The 22,529-nt window shown below is 39.1% G+C and overlaps 2 protein-coding genes across 2 annotated transcripts in view; one reads left to right on the top strand and one right to left on the bottom strand.

Annotated features, from left to right (window-relative positions):
- Positions 1-1,916: 1,916 nt before the first annotated feature.
- Nkap (NFKB activating protein) lies at positions 1,917-17,237 on the top strand. The gene is made up of 11 exons (XM_033760504.1): positions 1,917-1,963; positions 2,396-2,561; positions 2,665-3,080; positions 5,887-5,967; positions 7,911-7,981; positions 8,309-8,443; positions 10,128-10,191; positions 11,595-11,704; positions 11,798-11,873; positions 12,864-13,013; positions 16,022-17,237. The coding sequence occupies exons 1-11, from the start codon at positions 1,917-1,919 to the stop codon at positions 16,194-16,196; spliced, it is 1,491 nt and encodes a 496-aa protein (XP_033616395.1). The 3' UTR covers positions 16,197-17,237.
- A 2,069-nt stretch (positions 17,238-19,306) lies between these two features.
- Akap14 (A-kinase anchoring protein 14) overlaps positions 19,307-22,529 on the bottom strand; it is a 14,148-nt gene continuing 10,925 nt past the window's right edge. The window contains exons 5-7 of the mRNA XM_010613006.1: positions 21,531-21,710; positions 20,197-20,249; positions 19,307-19,496 (exon numbers count right to left, since the gene is read on the bottom strand). Of these exons, the coding sequence (XP_010611308.1) occupies positions 19,379-19,496; positions 20,197-20,249; positions 21,531-21,710 (351 nt within the window). The 3' untranslated portion in view covers positions 19,307-19,378. The remainder of the gene's footprint in view (positions 19,497-20,196; positions 20,250-21,530; positions 21,711-22,529) is intronic.

Here is a 22,529-nt window from a genome sequence, read left to right as displayed (position 1 = left end):
CCTGTTGCACCAAGTCGAGCAACCTAATGTTCAGCATCTCCGTTTTGCCTCTCTTGGTTTCTTCCTGCAGATGTGTTTTTGTTTTCTTTTTGGTGGATCACGAATTCTTTAGTTTTCTCTAGAAGATCAACTCTTCAGCATGATCCCTTTTCTACATGGGATGCAGTAGGTTGCATCCCAGTATGATTTTATAAGGCCTTGTGCTTTAGAGTGAATGTTGGGTGAGTTCCCTGTGCAGGAGGTGACGTCTCTGAAGAGCTGTCCCTAGACCCGGCCATGCACCTCACAAAAATGTGCCGAATGCCCTTGGCGTCGTGGCCCTGACCCGCCATTGTCTCCTGTGCCCTCTGCCACCCCTTCCTTACTCTGCTGCTCTGGGCTCACATGCACCTGCAAGGCAGGGCAAAATGCATCCCCAGCGAGAGAATGGTTACCCGACAGAGCACAGCCTAGTCATGCCGACAGGAATGTTCAGGTCCCAGGCGAGCCCCTTGCCTAGATCCTCCTCAGTGGTCCTGACTGGAAGTGGACAGCAACCATCCATGTGGTCCTCTGCAAGTTCTGTTCACTGGACTCCCTGTCTGTCTGGGACAGATGGTCAAGGGTGCCACCTGGCCCACATGTCCTGCTGCTTCAGAGAAACACAACAGAAGACTCCACCAAAGCCAGAGTGAGGGCTTCTCCCTTTTCTTCCCAATCCCCAGGCCAGAGAGGTTGTGCCTGCAGCCCCTGAACTGAAAACATAATCCCACCTTCAGCAGTTCTGTGATCACCCTTCAGAAAACTCTGGTTACTGTGAATTAAACATGGAGGGAAATCTTTTCCTTTAATGACACTGAAAGTGAGGAGAAGGTCCTTGAGCAAAGAAACAGTCCCCTCACTGCCAAGAAGTAGGTGTTTTTACTTTTATGTTTTATTTATTTTTGTCGACCTGGGGAATGAACCCAGGACCTTCTCACTTGGGTACATATAACACCGGAACTTTTCATTTCTTTTTTTTAATCTATAAATTTATTGCACATTTCAGGTATACATTACAGTGACATTTGTCATTGGGACTTTGCACCTATATGTAACATATCTTGCTTATTTTTTTACCCATTCCCCTGCCCTCCCATCAACCCCTCTACCCCTCCTTGTTTTCAAAGACTTTCTTTCATTTTTTTCCTTTTTTTTGATATACTTGTTTTTTCCTTTTCCTTTTGAGATTGGGTCTCACCAAGTCACTAAATTGTACCCGCTAGGCTTAAACTTACCATCATCCAGCTTCCTGAGTGCTGGGTTTACATACCTAAAGCACAGGACCACTAGCTACCGGTTGCAATGTTGCCATTTTAAATGTGACTAATCCAAATATCCTCTCTCCCTTCCTTTCTCTGTTTTCCTTCCCCCCTTGCTCCCTTTATTTTTTTAAACAAGTGGTCCTCCTGCCTCAGCCTTCCAAGTATATGAAATTACAGGCAGTAGATTTCCCATTTAAAATTTTCTCAGAAATTTTCCCAAATTCTTATCCCAGCTCATATTTTTTAACTCAGTTTAGCTGTTGGAGCTCACCCCACGACCACTGGTTTTACATAAAATATAAATGTGTGAACACTTTTTCAATTTAACACTATTTCAACACAACTTTCCTTATATTTAAAAAAATGAATTTTCACAATCTGATCGATTATTTCTTATGAAAATCTTGGAGGCCATCAAGCTACTGGTAGACTGGATTCAGAATTCCAAACAAACCTATATCCCTTAAAAAATCCCAATTGATAAAAATTAGTATTACAATGCTCCTTAAACAGTATAAAATTAATATACACACTGATCATCAACCAACCATATATGGCTTGGCTAGCATAAGATGGACTAAGTTAAGGGACTGAACAATTCCAGATGCCTTTTCCTGGCGCAAACTGGTGGAGATGGGTGATGAGAGGCGGGGCGCAAGTAGTCAGTATTTCTATGGGTTGTGAGTTTCACTAGAGTGCATTAGGTTCAAGTCATTAAGAGGATTCGTGCCTTTTAAGCTAACTGTACAATACGGGCGCTTAGACACCATAGCTCACTGTTACTCTCGATAAACCCTCATTTCGCATGGGAGTTTAAGGAAAATAAAAAGCGTATATAATTACATGCGCACATCCACACCTACATAAACACTCATATATAGTTACATATCGAAAGCATTCAAAACACGTACAATATCGGCTTACTAGTCATAAGGCTACTGAGTGAAATATATCCTGTATCGCGTCATCTTTCCCTTGAGGTAGTCCATGTTCAATCGAGGCTGAGAAATGACTGGTTCTCCTGAAGGGATTGGAACTCAAGAGCCTCCCTCGGAACCTAAGAGTTGCACCTATCCGGTTTTCTGACCGGCTAATTTCTACAACGCACACAGCCCGCCCCATCAGCAGGAGGAGCCCCTCGGTCCGGGGAACGGATTTGACGACGTACCCGGAACTGTTTCCAAGATTTCTACAGGCTTGGGAGGTTACGAGCCGGAGGGTTCTGAGAGCCAACGCAACGGAGATCTTCCCAGGGTCGCCAGAGCGTCGCAGTTCGCAGTTTGTCGAAGAGCCCCAAGCCCAGCAAATCCTCCCGCTCTCCGCGGGGCCGCCGATCTCGCTCACGCTCTTGTTCTCGGTCTGGTGATCGGAATGGCCTCAGCCATCCGCTGAGTGGCCTCAGCCAAAGCTCCCGAAATCAGTCGCACCGCTCCCGCTCGCGGTCCCGCTCTCGAGAGCGACCCTCCGCGCAGCGCGCAGTTTGTCGAAGAGCCCCAAGCCCAGCAAATCCTCCCGCTCTCCGCGGGGCCGCCGATCTCGCTCACGCTCTTGTTCTCGGTCTGGTGATCGGAATGGCCTCAGCCATCCGCTGAGTGGCCTCAGCCAAAGCTCCCGAAATCAGTCGCACCGCTCCCGCTCGCGGTCCCGCTCTCGAGAGCGACCCTCCGCGCAGCGGAGCACCCCTTTTGCGTCTGCCTCCTCGTCCGCCTACTATGGCGCCTACTCGCGCCCCTATGGCTGCGACAAGCCGTGGCCCAGCCTCCTGGACAAGGAGAGGGAGGAGAGCCTGCGGCAGAAGTGAGTGAGATCGCCACGCCTTCCCCCGTATGGACCCACCTGTCCGTTTTATGGTTCCTTCTGTTTCTGACGATTTTGACTGTGGGCATTTCGTTCACTCTCCCTGCCTTTGGCCCATTTTCATCCCTCTTCATTCCACCCACGAACACCTTTTATTCGTCCTTTCCTTTCCTTACAATTTCCTCAGGGTCCTTCCTACGTGCCCTGGCTTCCCGACACCCCCTTTTCCCTCCTGGCTTGTTAGCAGATATCGCCCAGAGCCCAGATGTACCGCAATTATAGCATGTACATTACCTGGTTGGTCATTATCTTTCGTGTGCATGTTTTTATTCCTCACTAAGCTGAACTCCTGAAAAAGGAGAGCCCTATTGTATTGATCACAGAATTAGCAGTGCCTGTTGCAGGAAATTGGAAAGGCTTGAAATTAAAGGTTTAAATTGGAGAGGAGGGAAACCGTCCCCTCTCACAAGATGATTAGATGCATGTGGGAAAAGTGATCAGCTAAGCTGTGGATGAAGTTTCCTAAAAAAAGTCCGATTGCGTGGTCTCAATCTTGACCATGAAAAAAATATGCCAGGGTGAGATCAGATCTTCCTAATGAGGGTGAATATTGGTGTGGGAAAGTGTGTAGTTTAAGAAGGGAAAAAGGAAGAGGCTTGTGATTACTACTATGTGAGTCATAATGTCTACTTTTATTGTGTTAGGCATTGTACTAAGCCATTAACTATGTGTTTTAAACGCAAGAAGTGTTATACAGTATTATAGGCATTGAGGGATAGGTTAAAGTTCCAACAGTCGAGAGATGCCTTCATGACTCTTTCTTGCAGAGGTGGGAATAATAAATTATGGTGATAATAAGAAGGGCGTCCCAGAATCATACTGAGTTTGAAGCCTTTATTTGCCACTTTATTTGCATAGTAGCCTGGGTCAGTTTACTTAACCTCTCAGAGCTTCATTTCTTCACCACCGAAAAGGAAATAGCTGGGGATGTAGCTCAGTGGCAAAGTGCTCATCTAGCACTCGGAGCCCTGAGTTCCATCTGCAGCACTACAAAAAAGAGGGATAAAATTAGTACCAAGGCTTTTAAAATTGTAATAACTTAGTACCTAGAATATAAATATTCCATCAGTTTTAGTTGTTACTGCTTCATGAATAAGAGCAGAAATGGTAACAAACCAGTTAGATTAAAAACCTATCTTTCTGAGTTAAATTCAGAAAGATATTTAGTGTGTTCATCAAAAAGCCAATGGCTTCTTACCACAGAGTCCTCACCAAAAAATGTCAGAACTGCTTGGGTGAAATTTGCAGTTGTAATTCAGAAGACAATTTAACTTTACAGGTAAATCCACATGGCAACAGGTAAAAGAACAGGATTTCATGATTTTTACAGTTCAGTAGGTGTTCTTCTCCCATATGCATTTATTCCCAGTACAGTTATAATTATGTCCCATTTAGATTGTCTGTTTCTTCCAAGTGGGAAATTTCTTTTGAATAAAATAAAAAAATTCAAACCAATTATATTTATTTTGTAAGGATTTTTAAAACCAGTGGAGTCACAAGCAGCCAAATGTTAATGAACTGAGCCTTAGAGAGTTTGAGTTTGTTTTGTTTTACTTTATGAATGATAGCAAAATTTAAAACAAGAAACTACAAACATTGTAAAAGAAAAAAATTTTTTTCTTTTTTTTTTTGGTACCAGGATTGGACTCAATACCTTGTGCTTGCAAGGCAGGCAGCAGAATCACTGAGCTAAATCCAGGCCCTAAAAGAAAAAAAATTAATACCCTCCTAAGAGTAAGAATGTACTCTTTTCCCAAAAGGAACTAAAAGAGAATAAACCTTGTGTCTGAGTACAATTTTTGTCAAATGAATGTTGTTTCATTTTCAGAACTGTTTTCTACTTCTAGTGCTACATTTCTATTTTATTATTTCCTATGTTTCTGAAAACTGAACATTTGACCAAATCAAAAGAGACTTCTCTTTACTTTTATAATCATTAATCATGCATAAACAAACGAAGTTCTTTCTTTCTTTTTTTTTTTTTTTTTTTTTTTTTTTTTTTTTTTTTTTTTTTTTTTTTTTTTTGGTACCGGGGATCAAACTCTGGACCTTGCAAGACAGGTGGTGGTGGCACCATTGAGCTACATCCCCAGCCCCAAATGAAGTTATTTCTAAATGCAAAACTGGTTTCTGTCATTTATTGCAGACAGTGAAATGAGCAATTATAAGCTGTCTCATGTTCTTGGCACAAGGAATGCCCTTGACAATCTCTCAGGCTGTTCTTTCTGACCTCACCATTGAGGCTATGGACAGTTTGTACCAATTGGTGGTATTTTCAAAGCATCAAATCCTAAGCAATGAGTTTCCATTTAAAGCAACTTTTTGTTAACTTTAAAAATATACAGGGAAAGCCAGGAGTCTGAGGCAGAAGGAGTTCTTCAGCCTAAGAGTTTTGAGGGTAGCCAGAAAAAAAGCAAAAACCCATCTCAAAAAAAGGAAAGAGGGGCTGGGGATTTAGCTCAGTGGCTCTGACGCCTGCTTTGCAAGCGCAAGGTCCTGAATTCAATCCCCTGTACCAAAAAAAAAGAGAGAGAGAAGGAAATGAAACCTGTACAAACAAATAGGACTTGGGGCCAGGGATTTAGCTCAGTGGTTCCACCGCTTGCGTCAAAAGCACAAGGACCCGAATTCAATCCCCGGTACCAAAAAACAATAGGACTTAACTGGAATTCCTGTTGAATTTGATTATATATAACATTTAGGAGATAGTCAATTGAGTTATAATTTAAATGTTTATGTCTTCTAGGAGATTAAGTGAAAGAGAAAGGATTGGAGAATTGGGAGCTCCTGAAGTATGGGGACTTTCTCCAAAGAATCCTGAACCAGAGTAAGTGGTTTAAAAATATCTTATTAAAATATGTTACAAACCAGGCGTGGTGATGGACACCTGTGATGCCAGCACTCCACAAACACAGAGGCAGGAGGATCTCTGCCAGTTTGAAGCCAGCCAGGCTACATTACTGAGTTCAAGGCCAGCCTAAAATACATAGCAAGACCGTCTCAAAAAAAAATATGTTACAACAATAATTTAAATCCTGAGTATACTGTGAAAATTTTTGTTACATGAGGAACTTTACATCTCAGATTTTTTTCTTCTTTATGTGATTTATGCTGTTCTAATCTTTAAATTTTAAAAAAATTTTGGAATATAGCTAAGGATTAAACATGTTGCTAGAAGGGGAATTAAAAAGAATGGAGATATATTATGTACATGTACCAACTCCCCATGATGAATGTAATCATTACATACTGCAAACATGTACTAATAAAAATGTTTAGAAATGAATAGTGGATTATAGCAAACTAATTCTCTCTGAATTGTAGCTCATGGGGTGCTAATTTCCTATTCATAGAGATGTCCAACGTTGAGTTTATAGTATTTTGATTTTTTTCTCAACTCAGGAGCAGATTGCATGTTAAATGTCAGTATTACAAAGAGACTTTTGGAAATGAGTGTGCCAGTATGGTTTCGTTTAGTTCACTTCCTGTATCCAATACTATCTGAGATAGAAGGCCTTTGTTTCCTTCTTTTTATTATTTTTTTTCTTGGTTTTTTTTGTTTTGTTTTTGTTTTTGTTTTTTTGGTATCAGATATCAAACTTGGATCCTTGCACTTGTGAGGCAGGTGACAGAACCACTGAGCAAAATCCCTGGCCCCTGGTTTGGTTTTTGCAATGCTGAGGATCCAACTCAGGGCTTCATACCTACTAGGCAAGTGCTGTACCACAGAGCCACACTACTGGCTCCTTATTTTGTTGTCTTTCGTGCTGCTCCTAAATTTCTGCTTCCCTTCCCTGAATTTCTATGTCTACTTTAAGTTGAGACAATGTGCTTAACAGATGTGACTATAATTTGTGGCAAGGTGATAAAATGTTATCATCCAAAACGTATTCTTAACTTATTCTTTGGAGAAGTCTTGAAAAACATGAACCCATAGAATTAGAGTTGGAATAAACTCTAAAATGAATTTTCTCGACAGTACCTAAATTATTCCAGCTGTGAGTTTCAGAAGAAGCAATTATATGCTAACTCCCCTTCTGAACTATTATAGAAATAAAATCCAGTTTAAGAATTCTCTGTAGGCTTTCAAGCACAAGAATCCAAGTTCGATCACCAGTCCAAATAAAAAGAAAGAAAAACTTCTCTGCAGGGCCTGGGATTTTAGTTCAGTGGTACTGCCACCTGCCTCACAAGTGCAAGGTCCTGAGTTCGATTTGAGAGTACCAAAAGAAAAAGAATTCTCTGCAAAAGAATAAAATCTATTTCAGACTGTAGTTTGTTAGGTTCTTCATATTCAGGGGAGACTGAACAATTGCTTCTCTACCATTAGTCTTTTACATACTTAGAATAAAATCATAGGGCTGGAGATATGTGATAGAGGGCTTTCTAATGGGGACAAGGTACTGAGTTTGATCCCCATTGCTGCCAAAAAAATATAAAGAAAGAATAGTATCATGAAGTCTTCCAGTTTCGTTCATCTTCCCTTATGATTCTTATTTGTCTGCTTTTGACTTGTGGTTTCTTATGAAAATACAAATCTACCATGCCGCTTTATTTGAATAGCACTTTGTCTAGAGCATTATACAAATGTAAATTGTTTTATTATGAAGATATAGACCCTTGATATATACTCTTAGAAAACTGGTTCAGTGCTTGCTCTGTTCTTGGACAGTCAGGACTGTTACTGGAAAACTTTAAGGCCATGTCCATATTCAGTCGTCCATATTTGATCACTTTTTAAATTCTTACAACCGTTTTCTTTAAATTCAGCTCTGATGAACATACACCAGTAGAGGATGAAGAGCCAAAGAAAAGCACTACTTCAGCATCCAGTTCAGAAGGTATTTTTTAAAATACAGAATTCTCTAGTTGATAGATTTAAAAAGTAAGTTTCTATTCCCATCACTTGAGAGGCTGAGGAAGGAGGATCACTGTGAGTTGGAGGTGAGCCTGGGCTACATAGTGAGTTCAAGGCCAGCCTGGACTACACAGTGAGACCCTGTCTCAACCAACTCCCCCCGCAAAAAAAAGTAAGTTTATAAATAGTTGAACGTTAGACTTGCTTTTATTTAAGTTCTCAATCTGTTCTTTTTCCGTATTTCAAATACAGTAAAGTTGATGTTCATAAATACTTTTTAGAAGTTAGCTTTTTTTTCATTTTTTTACAGATGAAAAGAAGAAAAGGTCTACCCATTCAAAAGAAAGGTCCAGGAAAAAGAGAAAGAAGAAATCATCTAAAAGAAAACACAAGAAATATTCTGAAGATAGTGACAGTGACTCTGATTCTGAAACAGACTCCAGTGGTAAGAAAGCTGATATCATAGTGCAAGCCTCACCTCAACTCCAGTTTTACTTCTTAAAAGCTGTTACACAAAAAGGGGTTCTTAAAACAGTAGCGGCCCAAAATTTCTCAACACTTGCTGACCTTGTGCCAGGCACCCTGCTAAGTGCTGTGTGTTCACAGTAACATCTTACAGGTGAGAAAATGGAGGCACGGAACAGGTGATATGTGCAACACGCAAAGCCCCAGCTGGGCCTCCAGGTGCAGCAGACTGACTGCAGACTGGTTGTGCATAGTTGCATGAAGAGCCTGGTACCGGATCAGCTCGGGCCTGGGCTGTGGGATGTGGTGCCAAAGCAAGCTTTCTAGAGTGCTACAGCCTGGGGCTGGGCTCATTTGTGCACTTCTCATGCCCTGCAGGTGCCTCTGTATCACGCTTTCAGAGGTGCCATAAAAGGGTCCCTTCAGTCTGACCGCCTGTTGATGCAGGCACCTGATTTGGGCAGGTGCATCCCAATGAGCCACGAGTTTTGTTTTGTTTTTTTAATGGATTTATCCAGTGTACTCATTTTTCTTATTATTTTTCTATTTCTGCAGTTATGCTTATCAAAGCCAAATTTTTGTGCCCTCCCGACTGACGACTGACCAGAGGGTGCCTCCTCTGCTGTTGACACAGTACACAAAGGCGCCTCCTCTTCTGATGTCACCTAGGTTTTCTGGTCCCCACTGTCACTGCTCTTCCTCGTTGGTGGAAGACTGAACTCTCTTAAAGCACAAATACGAGGGTGTCAGTCCCCTCCTTTAAATCCTTCCATCGGCCTCGATAGCCTTCAGGGTCAAGTTCAGGCCCCAATGACCCCTCTCTAGTCACGCGCCCTGCCGCTCTCTCTTGTTGCATCCTCTGCTATTCTGTTCTCCTCAGTATTCTGTGTTCCTTCCCTGGACTCTGTCCTCTGGTACAGAGGGGCCCTGCCAGCCTCTCCCCCGTCCAGCTTGGCTTACTCACTGCAGCTATGGGCACTCATTGCTTTTGTAATAAAGTGACTGCAGACAGAACTAGCTGAAATGTCACCTTTTCCTGGTTGGCCATTCCCCAGCCAGACTCCCCAGATCAGCCTGGTTTTGAGGCTCCTGTGTTTGCCCACACAACTCCATACTTCCCTCTGTCCCTCTGGATTGCATGTATCTCTTTACCCATCTCTGTCCTGGGCTATACCCACCTCCTGGAAAGCATTTTCCCCTGTACCCCAACACATATCCCCTGTTTTTATGAAACTGTTGAAACATTCATCTAAGTAACAAAAATAATGTAGTTATTATACTTAATATCATATACTTATTCAGATTTAACAGTATTTTTTACATAATTGCTTCAAGTATGGGTTTTTTGCTGAGATATTCAAAGTGAATTACAAATATACTTTGATCCTAAATATTTCTGTATCTTTAGAAAATAGACATATTCCTACTTAAAGACAATATTGTTGTCCCATGCAGTGAAATTAATACTTTATATCACCTAATAACCTTTAATTTATATCTACCCAAGTGCCTAATGCAGTTTGTGCCAAGTTGCAATACATGTTAGAATGATTGAATTTTTCTGTGACAGCAAATGGAATAGCAATAGGATATGTATCTACCCAAACATGTTGGGGTTTTAGAATTTTAAATTATTTTTCAATTATAATGTGCTTTAATTGCAGATGAAGATACAAAAAGGAGAGCAAAGAAAGCAAAGAAAAAGGAAAAGAAGAAGAAACACAGATCGTCAGTTTTTTCTTTATTTCATGGAAAAGTTAAAATGTGTATAAAATTACATTAAATAGTATAATCCCCCATGTACCCATCCCCCACTTGGAATAATCACCAACTCCTAGATAGTGCCCTCCCAGTTATTTTGAAACCAATTCCAGATATCATTCCCTCCATAAGCAATTCAGCACCTTTCTCTGATAGGCATTCTTTAAAAACAAACCAAAAAATAACCATAAAACTACTGTCATACCTAAAATGTTTAATAATAATTACTCAATTCTCAGTGGTTTTTCTTCAGCTTAGTCAAGTCAGGATCCATAAATTGTAATGATTACATTTGTAAAGAGTCCTTTAGCATGGCCTGTTTTCTGTATCTCCTGTAGAGTACTAGAGGCCTGCCAATCCAGATTTGAGTTTTTGGGCAGGAATACTTCATAGGTGATACTGTATACTTCCATCAGAAGAGAGACGATGTCTACTTGTCTCATTTCGCCATACTAACAGCCATTGATGTCTCATTTCATGCGGGATTGCAACATGATGATAGTCTAACTCTAGCTTGCCTTCTTCATTAAATAGGTAGAATAATTCTATAAGAGAAGCTCATCAACAATTTGAATATCCTTGAATATCCTAAAGTACAGTTTGTACAGGAAGAGCAAAAAGGTTAGGGGGATATAGCTCAGTGGTAGTGTTTACCCGGTATGCATGAGGCCCTGGGTTTGATCCCCAGCACTGCCCCCAAAAATAAGAAATTTAGAGATCTATAAAAAGGAAGAGCAAAAAATGAATAATTGTTTAATTTTTCAGTTTTATGAGTTTGCAAAATATTGGATTATATTTTTTAGTATTATCTCAAGGATTTAAACATTTGTTGTATTTTTACTCCTTTACACTCAAAATTATTAATGCTTAATTTGGTAAGTGCTGTTTTTTTTGTTGTTGTTGTTTTGTTTTGTTTTTGGTACCGGGCATCGAACTCAGGCCCTTGCACTTGCAAGGCAGGTGGTGGAACCACTGTGCTAAATCTCCGGCCCTAAGAGCTGTTTTTTTCTGTTTTTTTGTTTGTTTTGTTTTTTGTTTTTGGTATCGGGGATTGAACTCGGGTCCTTGTGCTTGCAAGGCAGGCCACCGAACCACTGAGCTAAATCCCCGGCCCCTAAGAGCTGTTTTTTAAGCCTTTTTATTTTTGTTGTCATTCTATCCCATAAGAAATGTATTTCATTGTTCTTTTAGTGATCTTTTTTTAAATAGTAAAGCATGATTTTGTTAAATGTTAGACTTTTTAGTTAAAATTCTTCTCTAGTAAGTTTGAATAAGATGGAAATTCAGGTCATTTTCATTGCCTTAAAAATTAAGATATTCCTTAACATGGGAATATTAAGTGAACTTGTATCAATTTATAATCCTTACAGAAAGAAATATAAGAAAAAGAAGTCTAAGAAAAGCAGAAAAGAGTCCAGTGATTCAAGTTCTAAAGATTCCCAAGAGGAATTTCTGGAGAATCTCTGGAAGGATCGATCAAGTAAGTTCTGATAGCCTTTAACTCAGAACAGACAAAACTTTAAAGTAACTAAAGGGTCAAATGTGAATGCATTTCTGAACATCTTTTGTGCAGAGGCTGAAGAACCGTCTGATTTAATTGGCCCAGAAGCTCCAAAAACACTTGCCTCTCAAGATGATAAACCTTTGAAGTAAGTAGCAGTATATTTATATCTAAAGTACCTTCCAAAACTATGGCCCTAACTTAATCTTGCCAAACTTATCTCCCTTATTCGTACCCTATTTCCTTATTTGTACCCTAGCTTCCAACTGAACTGGACTACTAAAAGTGCTTGCTGTGCACTTTCCCATTTTTCTTCCTTGTTTAGCTTGTTTGTTCCCCCAACATGCCTTCCCTTCTTTTCCCTACCCCATATTCTTTCCTATCCTCAGTTTCTTCCTGTTAAAATCCTTAACTAGCCCTCAAAGCCCTTTTCCAAAGGAAGTAGATACACTGATTCCCAGTATTACTCCTCCACAACTAGTTGTGATTTCTACCCCTCTTTAATTCTCACAGCACTGTATATTGATTCTGTGCAATGTATTTTATGTTTTACCTTGTATTGCAGTTTTATCTTACTACTAATAAACTCCACAAGAGCAGAGATTATTTTTAATATTACAAACTCTGAGTTTAATAGGTATGCAAGAAACATTCATCAAATTGAATAAAGGGATAATAGCTTTTTAAAGTCCCTTTGAATCAAAGGTAACAGATAATTGTAACTGTATAGCATTATTGTTGGTTATTAGTAAAAAAAAAAGATATGTCAATTGGAGATACGTTATTTCTTTACTTTAGGTTATTTTAAGAGAAAAGGAGAAAGGGAATGAACTGGATGCAAAAGCAGTAATGGCAATACCTATAGGGCTAAATTACCCATCCAGTATAAGCTGTACAACTACGCACACTAACATCAGTTCTTCCAAACTACTTTTGCATTTCTGGGTTAGTAATGTAAGCCATAGTATAATGTTTGCTAATTAAAGTGATTCACATTGAACTTCCTACAGTAGCCCACTACTGCTTGGCACTATTGTTCCTATTGTTATCAGAAAGAAAATGTTTTGTGCACTCTTTAGATGATGAGGCTTCTGTATTGTGGTTTAATGGACCTTTCTGAATTTTGAATTATTTATAGCTATGGCCATGCTCTGTTACCTGGTGAAGGTGCAGCTATGGCTGAGTATGTAAAAGCTGGAAAACGTATTCCACGAAGAGGTGAAATTGGGTTGACAAGTGAAGAAATTGCATCATTTGAGTGTTCTGGTTACGTAATGAGTGGTAGCAGGTATGTTCTTGGCATTGAGCTCAATTTCTATGGTTAGATCTTTTCCTTGTTACCATCAGAATTATATTTTGGTGATTGATTTTCATTAAGTCACTATTCATAATGGAAAGTAGAATATAAATACTAGTTTAATATTGGTTTTTTGATATAAACTTACTTGGCTAAAATCTTAAGTATATATGAAATTTAGCTTCAAAGTCAATTATATCCCCAACTTCAAGGAATCAGTATTTCTTTGTACTTTCCTATAGGGAAAAACTATAAAATATTATTGAGAGATATTAAAGAAGACCTAAGTAAGTAGAGAAATAACATGTTCATGGAAGGAAGGTAATACTGTAAAGTTGTCAGTTCTTTCCAGATTGATCTATAGATTCAATAAAATTCCAATCAGTGGTTTTTTTTATAAAACTCAATAAGCTGGTTCTATAATATATTTGCTAGACTAAAAGGCCAAGGATAGTCAGTTTTTATTTGAGTGATTGATTTGCAGTAATGAGGATTAAACTCAGGGTCTTTGCACTGAGCTAAATCCCTAAGTCTTCTTTTTTTATTTTGAGACAGGATCTCACTAAGTTGCCCAAGCTAGGTTCGAACTGCTCCTCCAGCCCAGCCTCCAGTAATGCTGGGATTATAGCTGTCACCATGCCCAGCTTAGCCAGGTCATTTCTGAAGAAGAGTAAGGAAGGAGAGATTTGTCTTGCCACAGATGAGAACTTACAAAGTTTACAGCACCTCAGAAACCAAATTATCCAGTGAAATAAAATACTTTGGTGTACTTTCCTGTTCATATTTTGGCACAGATATTTTATCCACTGTGGAGAAAGATTATCATAGTCCCATGAGGAATGTGGCATTTTGGTTAAGAAAGCATATAGTTGAGTTTGAAGCTAAGAACAGCCACACCTTTTTGAAACTTCAGTTGTATGAAAGAAACGAGATGTCAGATCAGTGTAGAAAGAAGGAACTATTGAGTAAAGGAGGAAATAGTTATCCATGTAGAAAAAGATGAAAGTAGGACCCAAACTCACCATATATAAAAGGCTGCGCATGGGGTGAACAAACTATAATAGTACATAAGATCCTAATGAGATAATTGACAGTGTGAAATAGGAAGAAAAGGGCTAAAGGTGTAGGGAAAGTAGGAAGGGTAGGGGAAAGGTAATAAGGGAAAAGGAAAAAAATAGGAGAAAATGAAAAAATGGAAATAAAATGTTTGTAAATGGGGAGGGGAGGGACAAGGGGAAAAATGAGAACCAAGACCTGTCATGTAAAGGTACAAGATTCCAATAATGATTGTAACTGTACTGTATACCTAAAATGTACCAATAAACTCAATGAGGAAAACTAAATAAATAAATAAAAGAAAGGCTGTGCAGCTAAATTAAGAGCTTTAAGAGCAGATATCTTTTAGACCTTAGGATAAAATGTTTTCTAAAGAAAACAAAAAACACACCATAAAATAAAGTATTGAGAAGTTTACCTAGGCTAAAAGTAAAAACTCACGTTCATCAAAAGTCACATCCAGGGCCGGGAATTTAGCTCAGTGGCTCTGCACCTGCCTGGCAAGTGCAAGGTCCTGAGTTTGATCCCCAGTACCAAAAGCAAACAACAAAAAAAAGATAAGTTCCATGATGGGATAAGATCTTGGAGTACACACAACTGATAAAGAGTATTGAGAATATTTAAAGCATACCTATGAGCAACCCAAAGGGGGGGGTGACCAAAGAGACATTTTTCAGAAAAATACATATTGCCTGTACATACATAAAAAGATATTCTTTATTAGTAGTAATAGAAATCAAGAATTTAGTGAGATACCACTTTACACCCATTTGATAGAAAAAAGTTCAAAGTTCTGACAGTGCCAAGCATTTGAAAGGGTATGGATTTGATAGCAGGACAGATGAGAGGTGTAATGTTTCATCAATTAAGTGGCACTTTTTTCAAGTTCAACTTTAATGCTGCTATTCTCTAAAATACTGCCAGTGGTTTTTTATTTTGATTGGTACACTTTGGGAAACAATAATACAGAAGGTCCACAGCAGGGTACCTAAGAGAAAAAAATTTCCCATATGCTAGGAGACACATATATGGAAATTCATTTTCACATCCTTCATGTAGCTCTTTCTCCCAAGTATTAACCAGGCCCAACCCTGGTTAGCTTCTGAGATCGGGCGAGACTGGACATGGTCAAGGTTCTGTGGCTGTAGCAATTTCTTTGCCAGATAAACTGTTCAGAATACTCACTTCCCCTGAGCAACCTAAATATAGCATCATTTCTTTGTCTGTCCCATCTTGCCACTCCCCTGCATTCACACTAAATTGATTCTCCCCTCTTCTCCTTACCCAGATTTTTCTGTTTTTCCAGGAGTAGTTCAAGTTTCTTGAGAGATTCTGTAGGATTGGGTACATATATGCAAGAAAGGCAGGTTGCCCTCTAAATAAAGAGACCATTTGTATATGATATCATAGTTTCCCTCTGCCTCTACTCTTATACTTTAGTAATTTGACCCTTGTAAGAAATCCCTTCTTTTCTTTGCGTCCCTAGTGGATTCTAAAGAAGTTAAACCTACCCACAGACCCCTCTTCATTTATAGATTAAGACTTGGTTCTTTTAGTTGTATTGGTAAAGTAGAACCTTAAAGAAGTGCCACTTGATTGATGGAAAGTTACATCTCTCAACTGTCCTGCTATCAATTCTACAAGGCAAATGGACACATCACCTAGGAAATGTAATAATTTGTGTTTTGATTGTTTTACTGCAAACAATTAAACTGGACTTACACCCTTAACATTTGAAATTAATGATAACATTCAGTATGTTGACAGAACTTGAGATCGCAATTTGAATTGAATGACATAAATGATCTTGTGATAATTTAACTCATTTCAAAAAGCTTCTATGTGTCAGCTTTTAAATTAACCATTCTGTATCAAGGGATTAATGAGGACAATCTGTGAGAATGATTACTGAGAAACTAAGACAAATATCAAATTATCTCCAGGCATCGCCGAATGGAGGCTGTGCGACTGCGAAAAGAGAACCAGATCTATAGTGCTGATGAGAAGAGAGCTCTTGCATCTTTTAACCAAGAAGAGAGACGAAAGAGAGAGAACAAAATTCTGGCCAGTTTTCGAGAGATGGTATACAGAAAGACCAAAGGGAAGGATGACAAATAAGGATTTTCTAATTGTTAAAGCAGACATTTTCACAACAAAAAAGAAAGTCTAGGTTCTACACATACACAAAAAGATTATGCTCTGAAAAAGTTTTACAGTGCTACTGTGCCTTCTATTTAATTCCTTCAGTCCTTCAATAAAAAACTGCTTATTGATAATAACTTTAGTAAATTATTTGGGTTATTTGGGATTGACCTTAGTGTTTTGGTTTAAAATTCCAAATTATAAATGAAATCCTACTGTATTAGGGGAGGTGGCATGGATAGAAAGTGTCAGTAAGATGACAAACTTAACCTCATGCTAAGGCTCAATGATCCGATTGGCTCTACACAATGCCGACCCCTACCCCGAGTATCCTCGAGGGAAATTATCATTCCTCTGTGTTGAACGTGTTATAAATGGACTTGATAGAAACTACATAGGAGGCTACTTCTGTTAACAAAATGAAAGCTTCACTGAAAAAAGAGCACGTCTGGAATTTGAAAACTGACTTGTATGATGTAACATATAGTCTGCCCTGGAGTAGTGTATTTTGCTTGCAGTCCCTACCTATACTCTAAAATGAAATAACATGCCAAAAAGCAAACTAACTCATGGATTTGTTGAATTGAAAATATAAACATATGGTGTTTTAAATTCTTAATCCTCTTAAGGATAGCTCTTTCAAGGGCTGGGAATCCAGCTCAGTGGTACAGTGCATGCTTAGCATACCTAAGACCCTGGGTTCAATTCGCAGCATTGCAAAAGAAAAAAAAATACTTTCAAATATAAAGTCTTGGGAAGTCTATTGCTGTGCCAGTGTAAGTACCTTATTTCTATTTCATCTATACTTTAATGATAGGATAACATCTTAAAAGAATCAGGGTAAACGAGTCACGTGCTAGTAGGGAAAAATATTATAATGAGTCAGTATTTTAGTTGTTTCATAAGATGAAGCTAAAATGATATTAAACTTTTTTGCAGTACTATGGATTAAATCCTGAAGCTTTGCACTCAGCTACATCCCCAGCCCTTTCTACTTTTATTTTTATTTATTTTTTGAGACAGAATGTTAGTCATAAAGTTGCTCAGACTGGGCTTGAACTTGTGATCCTCTTGTCTCAGCCTTGATATTAAACATTTTTAAACTTTCCTTCATGTAATAAGATCTAGTTATAAATATTGTTAAATTTTTCAGTTGAACTTATATCTATAGTTCAGTTTAATTGTTAACTTTGTATAAAACCCCTTCACATCGTTTTTTGGAAAGTGCAAATGGTAGGACTGTGAGGTCATAATCTTTTTCCTTCCCTTATTTTGTTCAATTTAATTAGGTCACTTTGGAGAGGAGACAATTGAAGTTTTTGCTGGTTTTTTTTTTTTTTGGTACCAGGGATCAAACTCAGGACCTTGTGCTTGCAAAGCGGGCAGCAGAATCACTGAGCTAAATCCCCGGCCCAGTGTTGTTTTGATCTCCATTATTATTATAAACATAGGATATACTTAAGATTGTTGGGTGACAGGAAAATTTTGACTATGCCATTATAAAATGCCCTTCTTATACCTGTTTAAAGTGGTTTTTGTTCAATTTTTAAATAAGGCACTCATTTCAAATACAGAGCACAAGTTTTTCTATTTAACATATATTCTTGGAAAATGTCTATCTTTAATCCAGACCTGCTAAACTGAACAGCAGTCAGCATATAGCAACATTTATGATCCCTAAACTTGAGGTGATTATGCTACCTAGCCTAAATTCCAAAAGTTAAAAGGAAACTAGGTCCCAAACTTGTGAATCTTAATCCATCTACTTCCTTGTATAATATAACCTAAAGTTTATAATCCCCACTTTTAAGTTTTATTCTCTAGGGATATTTTTGTTACTGGTTCTTAGAAACTGAAATAGTGTGTTCTTTTATTTTTACTAGGCAAGCAGTTTTGCAATGCATATATGAATATTGTGGATTTCCATTTGAGTAAATGAAAGAAAAATCATTTGAGAGCCTTACCACTTTTTTCATCAGAGTTTTTTGGGAAATATCTATGAAACAATAGCTTCAATACCATATTCTTTGGGAAAGAAGAAGGAAGAATAAAAGGGCTTATTTTCTGCTTATGAGTCTTACTGCTTCAAACCATGTTCACCTGAGCCATAAGTCAAGTGGTAGGGCTATTGTGTTTCAAAGATATTTTTCTATTCTTCAAGGAGACACCTAGTTTCCCACCTCCTCACCTGTTGCTGATAGGATTTCCCTTCCTTTTAATTTATTGCACAAATGTGAGTCTTAGGAAGAAAAATTATTCACAGTCCTACCATATCAATTGCTAGTATTCTGTGTTCTTTTCCAGTGTTTGTCTGAGTATGTATTCTGATGTACTTGTGAGTAATCACTCAGAGTATAATGTAAATTTGTCTTTGGTGTTTTAGAATTTTGCAGCCAGGTAAGGGAGCTTCTCAGAAAAGGTAGAAACAAGTGATGATCTGACATGAGGATGGGCAGACCAGAAATAAGGAAGGGTACTGATTGAACCTATTTCTGTTGCATTGTCCCCTGTCCTCACACCACCCTGCTGCCATCACAGGCATGATGGTGTGTTGCAGAAGACACCATGCCAGGAATCAGTATTACACATACTTTTCAAGAGTAAGGCCAACTCACAGTAAATAAAGTGATCTGTGAGGAGGGCTGACCTTCAGACTGGTTATACTGGGAACTTTAGAACCTTTGCCATCTTTTTGTTCCCCAGTCGGAGTCATAAGGATGTGTCTGGATTGGAGACTTAGGCGCATATCAGAGGATAACCTGCTAAGTACCAGCCATAATTTGGTCTGACAGGTGAATTTTAGCAACTCTTTAAACTCAGCTCTGTACTTGTAAGACCCAAAAATGATGCAAAATGATGGGAAAAATCTTGTAGAAAATAGAAAACAACTTTCTGGTTACCCTGCTAATGTGATGGAAATTGCAGAATGGAAAATGAATGAATACAAAAAATACAGCTTAATTGTGTGCCACAAGTTTATTCAATAAATATTCTGTGGTTTGATGTGCTATATTGTATTTTTCATATATTCTCTCTCTTTTTTTTGGTACTGGGGACTGAACTCGGGTCTGTGTGCTTGTGCTTCTGAGGCAGGCACCGGAACCACCGAGCTAAATCCCTGGCCCTATTTTTAATATATTCTTAGTAGAAAAACAACCCTACAGTGTCTCCTGTAAAGAGCAGGCACTTAAATATGCTTTGATTGAGTTTATCAAAACGTGTTTGGCTTCAATAATGTTCATCAGTATTCCTTCTTGAAAGCAGATCCATTCAGGTCTAGAAAGGAAGACAAACACCAAAAACTTCTGAAAATCATACAAAACTTGAGTCAGAGATCCCCTCCCTACTCTGCTACATTCCTAGGGGGCGGGAAAGGTAGAAAAAGTGCTAAACAAGAGGAGGTGGCAAGGGGTCTAGCTATTCTTTATTGTGCCTTAGGCCCAATCAACAAAGGATTAATGATCTCACATGTAAAGAATCTCTAAGTGATAATATACAAATAAATTTATAAAATTATACAATGATTTCATTCCCATGATTTTGAAGTTTCACGCTGAAACAACAAACATGACCTACTGTGCTCCTACTCTACCCCAGCAATTAATTCTCAGGTTTATAATTAACAGAAACAGACACTAAAAAAAAAAAAAACTTCTAGAATAATGGCAGAATCATACTTTCAGCCCATTCTAATGAGGCAGGTGATCCAAAGAAGGTAAGTGACCATTGTATGAATTATCTGTGGCTGTGGACCTGCTGGATTCCTGGAGTATGATGACCTTTCCCCCACCCTTTTAAAATCTCCCAAGAGCCAGACATGGTGATGCACACCTGTAATCCCAGCACACAGAAGGCTGAGGCAGGAGGATCACCATGAGTCTGAGGCTAGCATGGACCACATAGTAAATTCAAAATCAGCCTAAACTACATAGCAAGATCCTGTCTCAAAAACAATAAGTCTCCAAATATTTATTACCTTTGAACTAATGTTTGGTCTTCAAATACGTAAGAGATATCAATGGGTGCATCCTAAGAGAAAAGGATAATCATCAGCCTAGATACATCATGCCAACTCTTAATTCCTTCCCTCCCTACGTGCGTCCATGTATATACACTTCAATTTCCAGAATGCATCTTCCATGTGAATTGGGAGTCTGTAGGTCATAGTTCTTTATCACTTCAGAACTGTTCTAAGAAAGAGCTCTTTAACAGCGAATACCTTGAGAATCACCATAAAATGGAACACAGCAGAGATTCGTGCTTCTCGTTAATAGCACAAGTAAATCATTGACCTTTTTGGGGGAGGGTACCGGGGATCAAACTCAGGACCTTGCACTTGCAAGGCAGGTGCTGTGCCAGTGAGCTAAATCCCCGGCCCTGTCATTGACCTTCTTTACACACTCTGGTTTACTCAGCTAATAATAGAGCTCTCTCTTCAGGGATGGCACCAGAAGGAAAGTATATAGATGAACAGCTTTGAAAACATTTTATGGCAGCATAAAAATATAGGCTATCATACTATCTCAGTCGTCCCTACCCTTTCTTGCCTCCAAAATTATGACTGGAATTCGGAGCAAGCTCCATTCTTCCAAACCTCTGCTGTATATGGTTTCTGGTACTCTGGCTCAGACAGCTGGTGGAAGCACATGTGACCAGGAGAATGAACTCTCCACCTACTGTACCTCTGTAGATGATTCTGGGTTCTAAACTCAATAGTTTGTTCTAGGGTAGGAAGAGTAGAGGATATGGTTCCCTCACTGACTTTGTGGTCCCTATGGAAAGCCGGAGAGGCAGACAAAACCTCAACTTTAGTAAAAGGATAGATAAGTGAATGGAAAACAATGAGGACCCGAGATATAGCTCAGTGGTGCCATACTTGCCTGACAAGCACAAGGTCCTGAGCTTGATCCCTGGTACTGAAAAGAGGGAGAAGGGAAGGGGGAAGGGAAAGGGTGGGGAGTAATACTTTTATGGTCTTAGCATTATGGTTGGTATCATTCCTGCTCCTCTGAGGACCCCAAATTCATGGATATTGTTTTGGTTCCTTTGACACTAGCCACCAAATCAACATGTTTACCTGGGTACACGCTATAGATATAACAAGAGGCAGGTGAATCTTCCATTGTTTACCCAGGTAAACATCCAGATCTCAGCTGTATTGACTTACAACCAACTTGAGTTACAACCAGCCCTCAGGAACTCATCAAGTTTGTAATTCGAGGTTACACCATATAACTTCAACTTTGCAAGAAGCCTATACTCTCATTGAAACCTCACTGAAGGGAATGGGACCCAAAGGGAAGAGCTTACCCAAGGTTTGTTTTTTCTTATCTTGATAGTGAAATAGGCAATGGCATAGACGCTTGCCACAGGTAACTCAGCAGTTGAGAGGCTCCAGCTCACACGGTAGATATAGTGGAAGGAGTGAATTACGTCTTCCTTCTTCATAAACTCTGTGCTGCATGCCCAGCCAATACGATACTTGCAAGTCTGTTTCATAAAAAGAAAAAGTGAAAACTTACAGAGCAAGAAAGAAGAGGTCTACAGCCTTGTTCTGAAGTCCTACATTTTTATTGAGATTCGAACTACAGTCACTTCCCAATTACCTCCACCACAGAGGGGAGAAAATGTGGAGCTCAGATGAAATTAAGTAGCAAATGCAAACATCTGTTCAGATCAGACTTTGGCCTGCAGGGATGCACCTGCATCAGCTACATACACACACACTCTGCTCCACACCCTTACTTGGAAGGTGTCTTGGTTACTTTTCTCATTCCTGAAGCAAAATACCTAATACTCACAAGTGAAAGGAAGAAAGGTTTATTTAAGCTCAGTGTGTAGAGGTTTCACTCCATAGTCAGCTGGCTCCAAGGCAGAGTGGAATGGCAGAGGGGCATCACAGAGGAGAAAGACGTACACCACTGTACCTGGCTTGCACTATGCTTTGGACCAGGGCAACAGCATTTCTTAGGAAATCTCTCCCTCTCAACTCTACTTGATATTCTTTAGCCCAAGGATGGTCCCTAGATATCATCTAACAAAGCCTCTCGCTTTTCAGATGAGGCTTCTGGGACCTAGAAGTGGGTAAAGACAATCTAACATTATATTTGGACTGGTACCTAGGACTTCTGAGCAACCACCTCAGTGTTTTCTCCACCCCACCCCATACCTCCCTGCTAAAAGATTTTGCCTCTCAGCTTGGTTCTTGATATATATGTTTTTCCTTTTGTGAACTAAGGCAACCTCAGATATGACATTAAATTCAACTATCTTGATTAGGCCCATCTCTTCCTTTTTTTTTTTTTTTTT

This window comes from Fukomys damarensis, unplaced genomic scaffold (assembly GCF_012274545.1).
Source record: "Fukomys damarensis isolate Sample0158 unplaced genomic scaffold, DMR_v1.0_HiC HiC_scaffold_39, whole genome shotgun sequence".
Lineage (NCBI taxonomy): Eukaryota > Metazoa > Chordata > Mammalia > Rodentia > Bathyergidae > Fukomys > Fukomys damarensis.
Note: the sequence above shows the minus strand (reverse complement) of the source record. Positions and strands in the feature narration are given on the sequence as shown.

Excerpts from the sequence above, each read along its gene's own strand:
- Nkap (XM_033760504.1), top strand. The coding sequence starts at position 1,917 with ATGGGTGATGAGAGGCGGGGCGCAAGTAGTCAGTATTTCTATGGGTT. Across the intron at positions 5,968-7,910 it reads CCAAAGAATCCTGAACCAGA|CTCTGATGAACATACACCAG; the intron begins GTAAGTGGTTTA and ends CTTTAAATTCAG. Across the intron at positions 10,192-11,594 it reads AAGAAGAAGAAACACAGATC|AAAGAAATATAAGAAAAAGA; the intron begins GTCAGTTTTTTC and ends TAATCCTTACAG.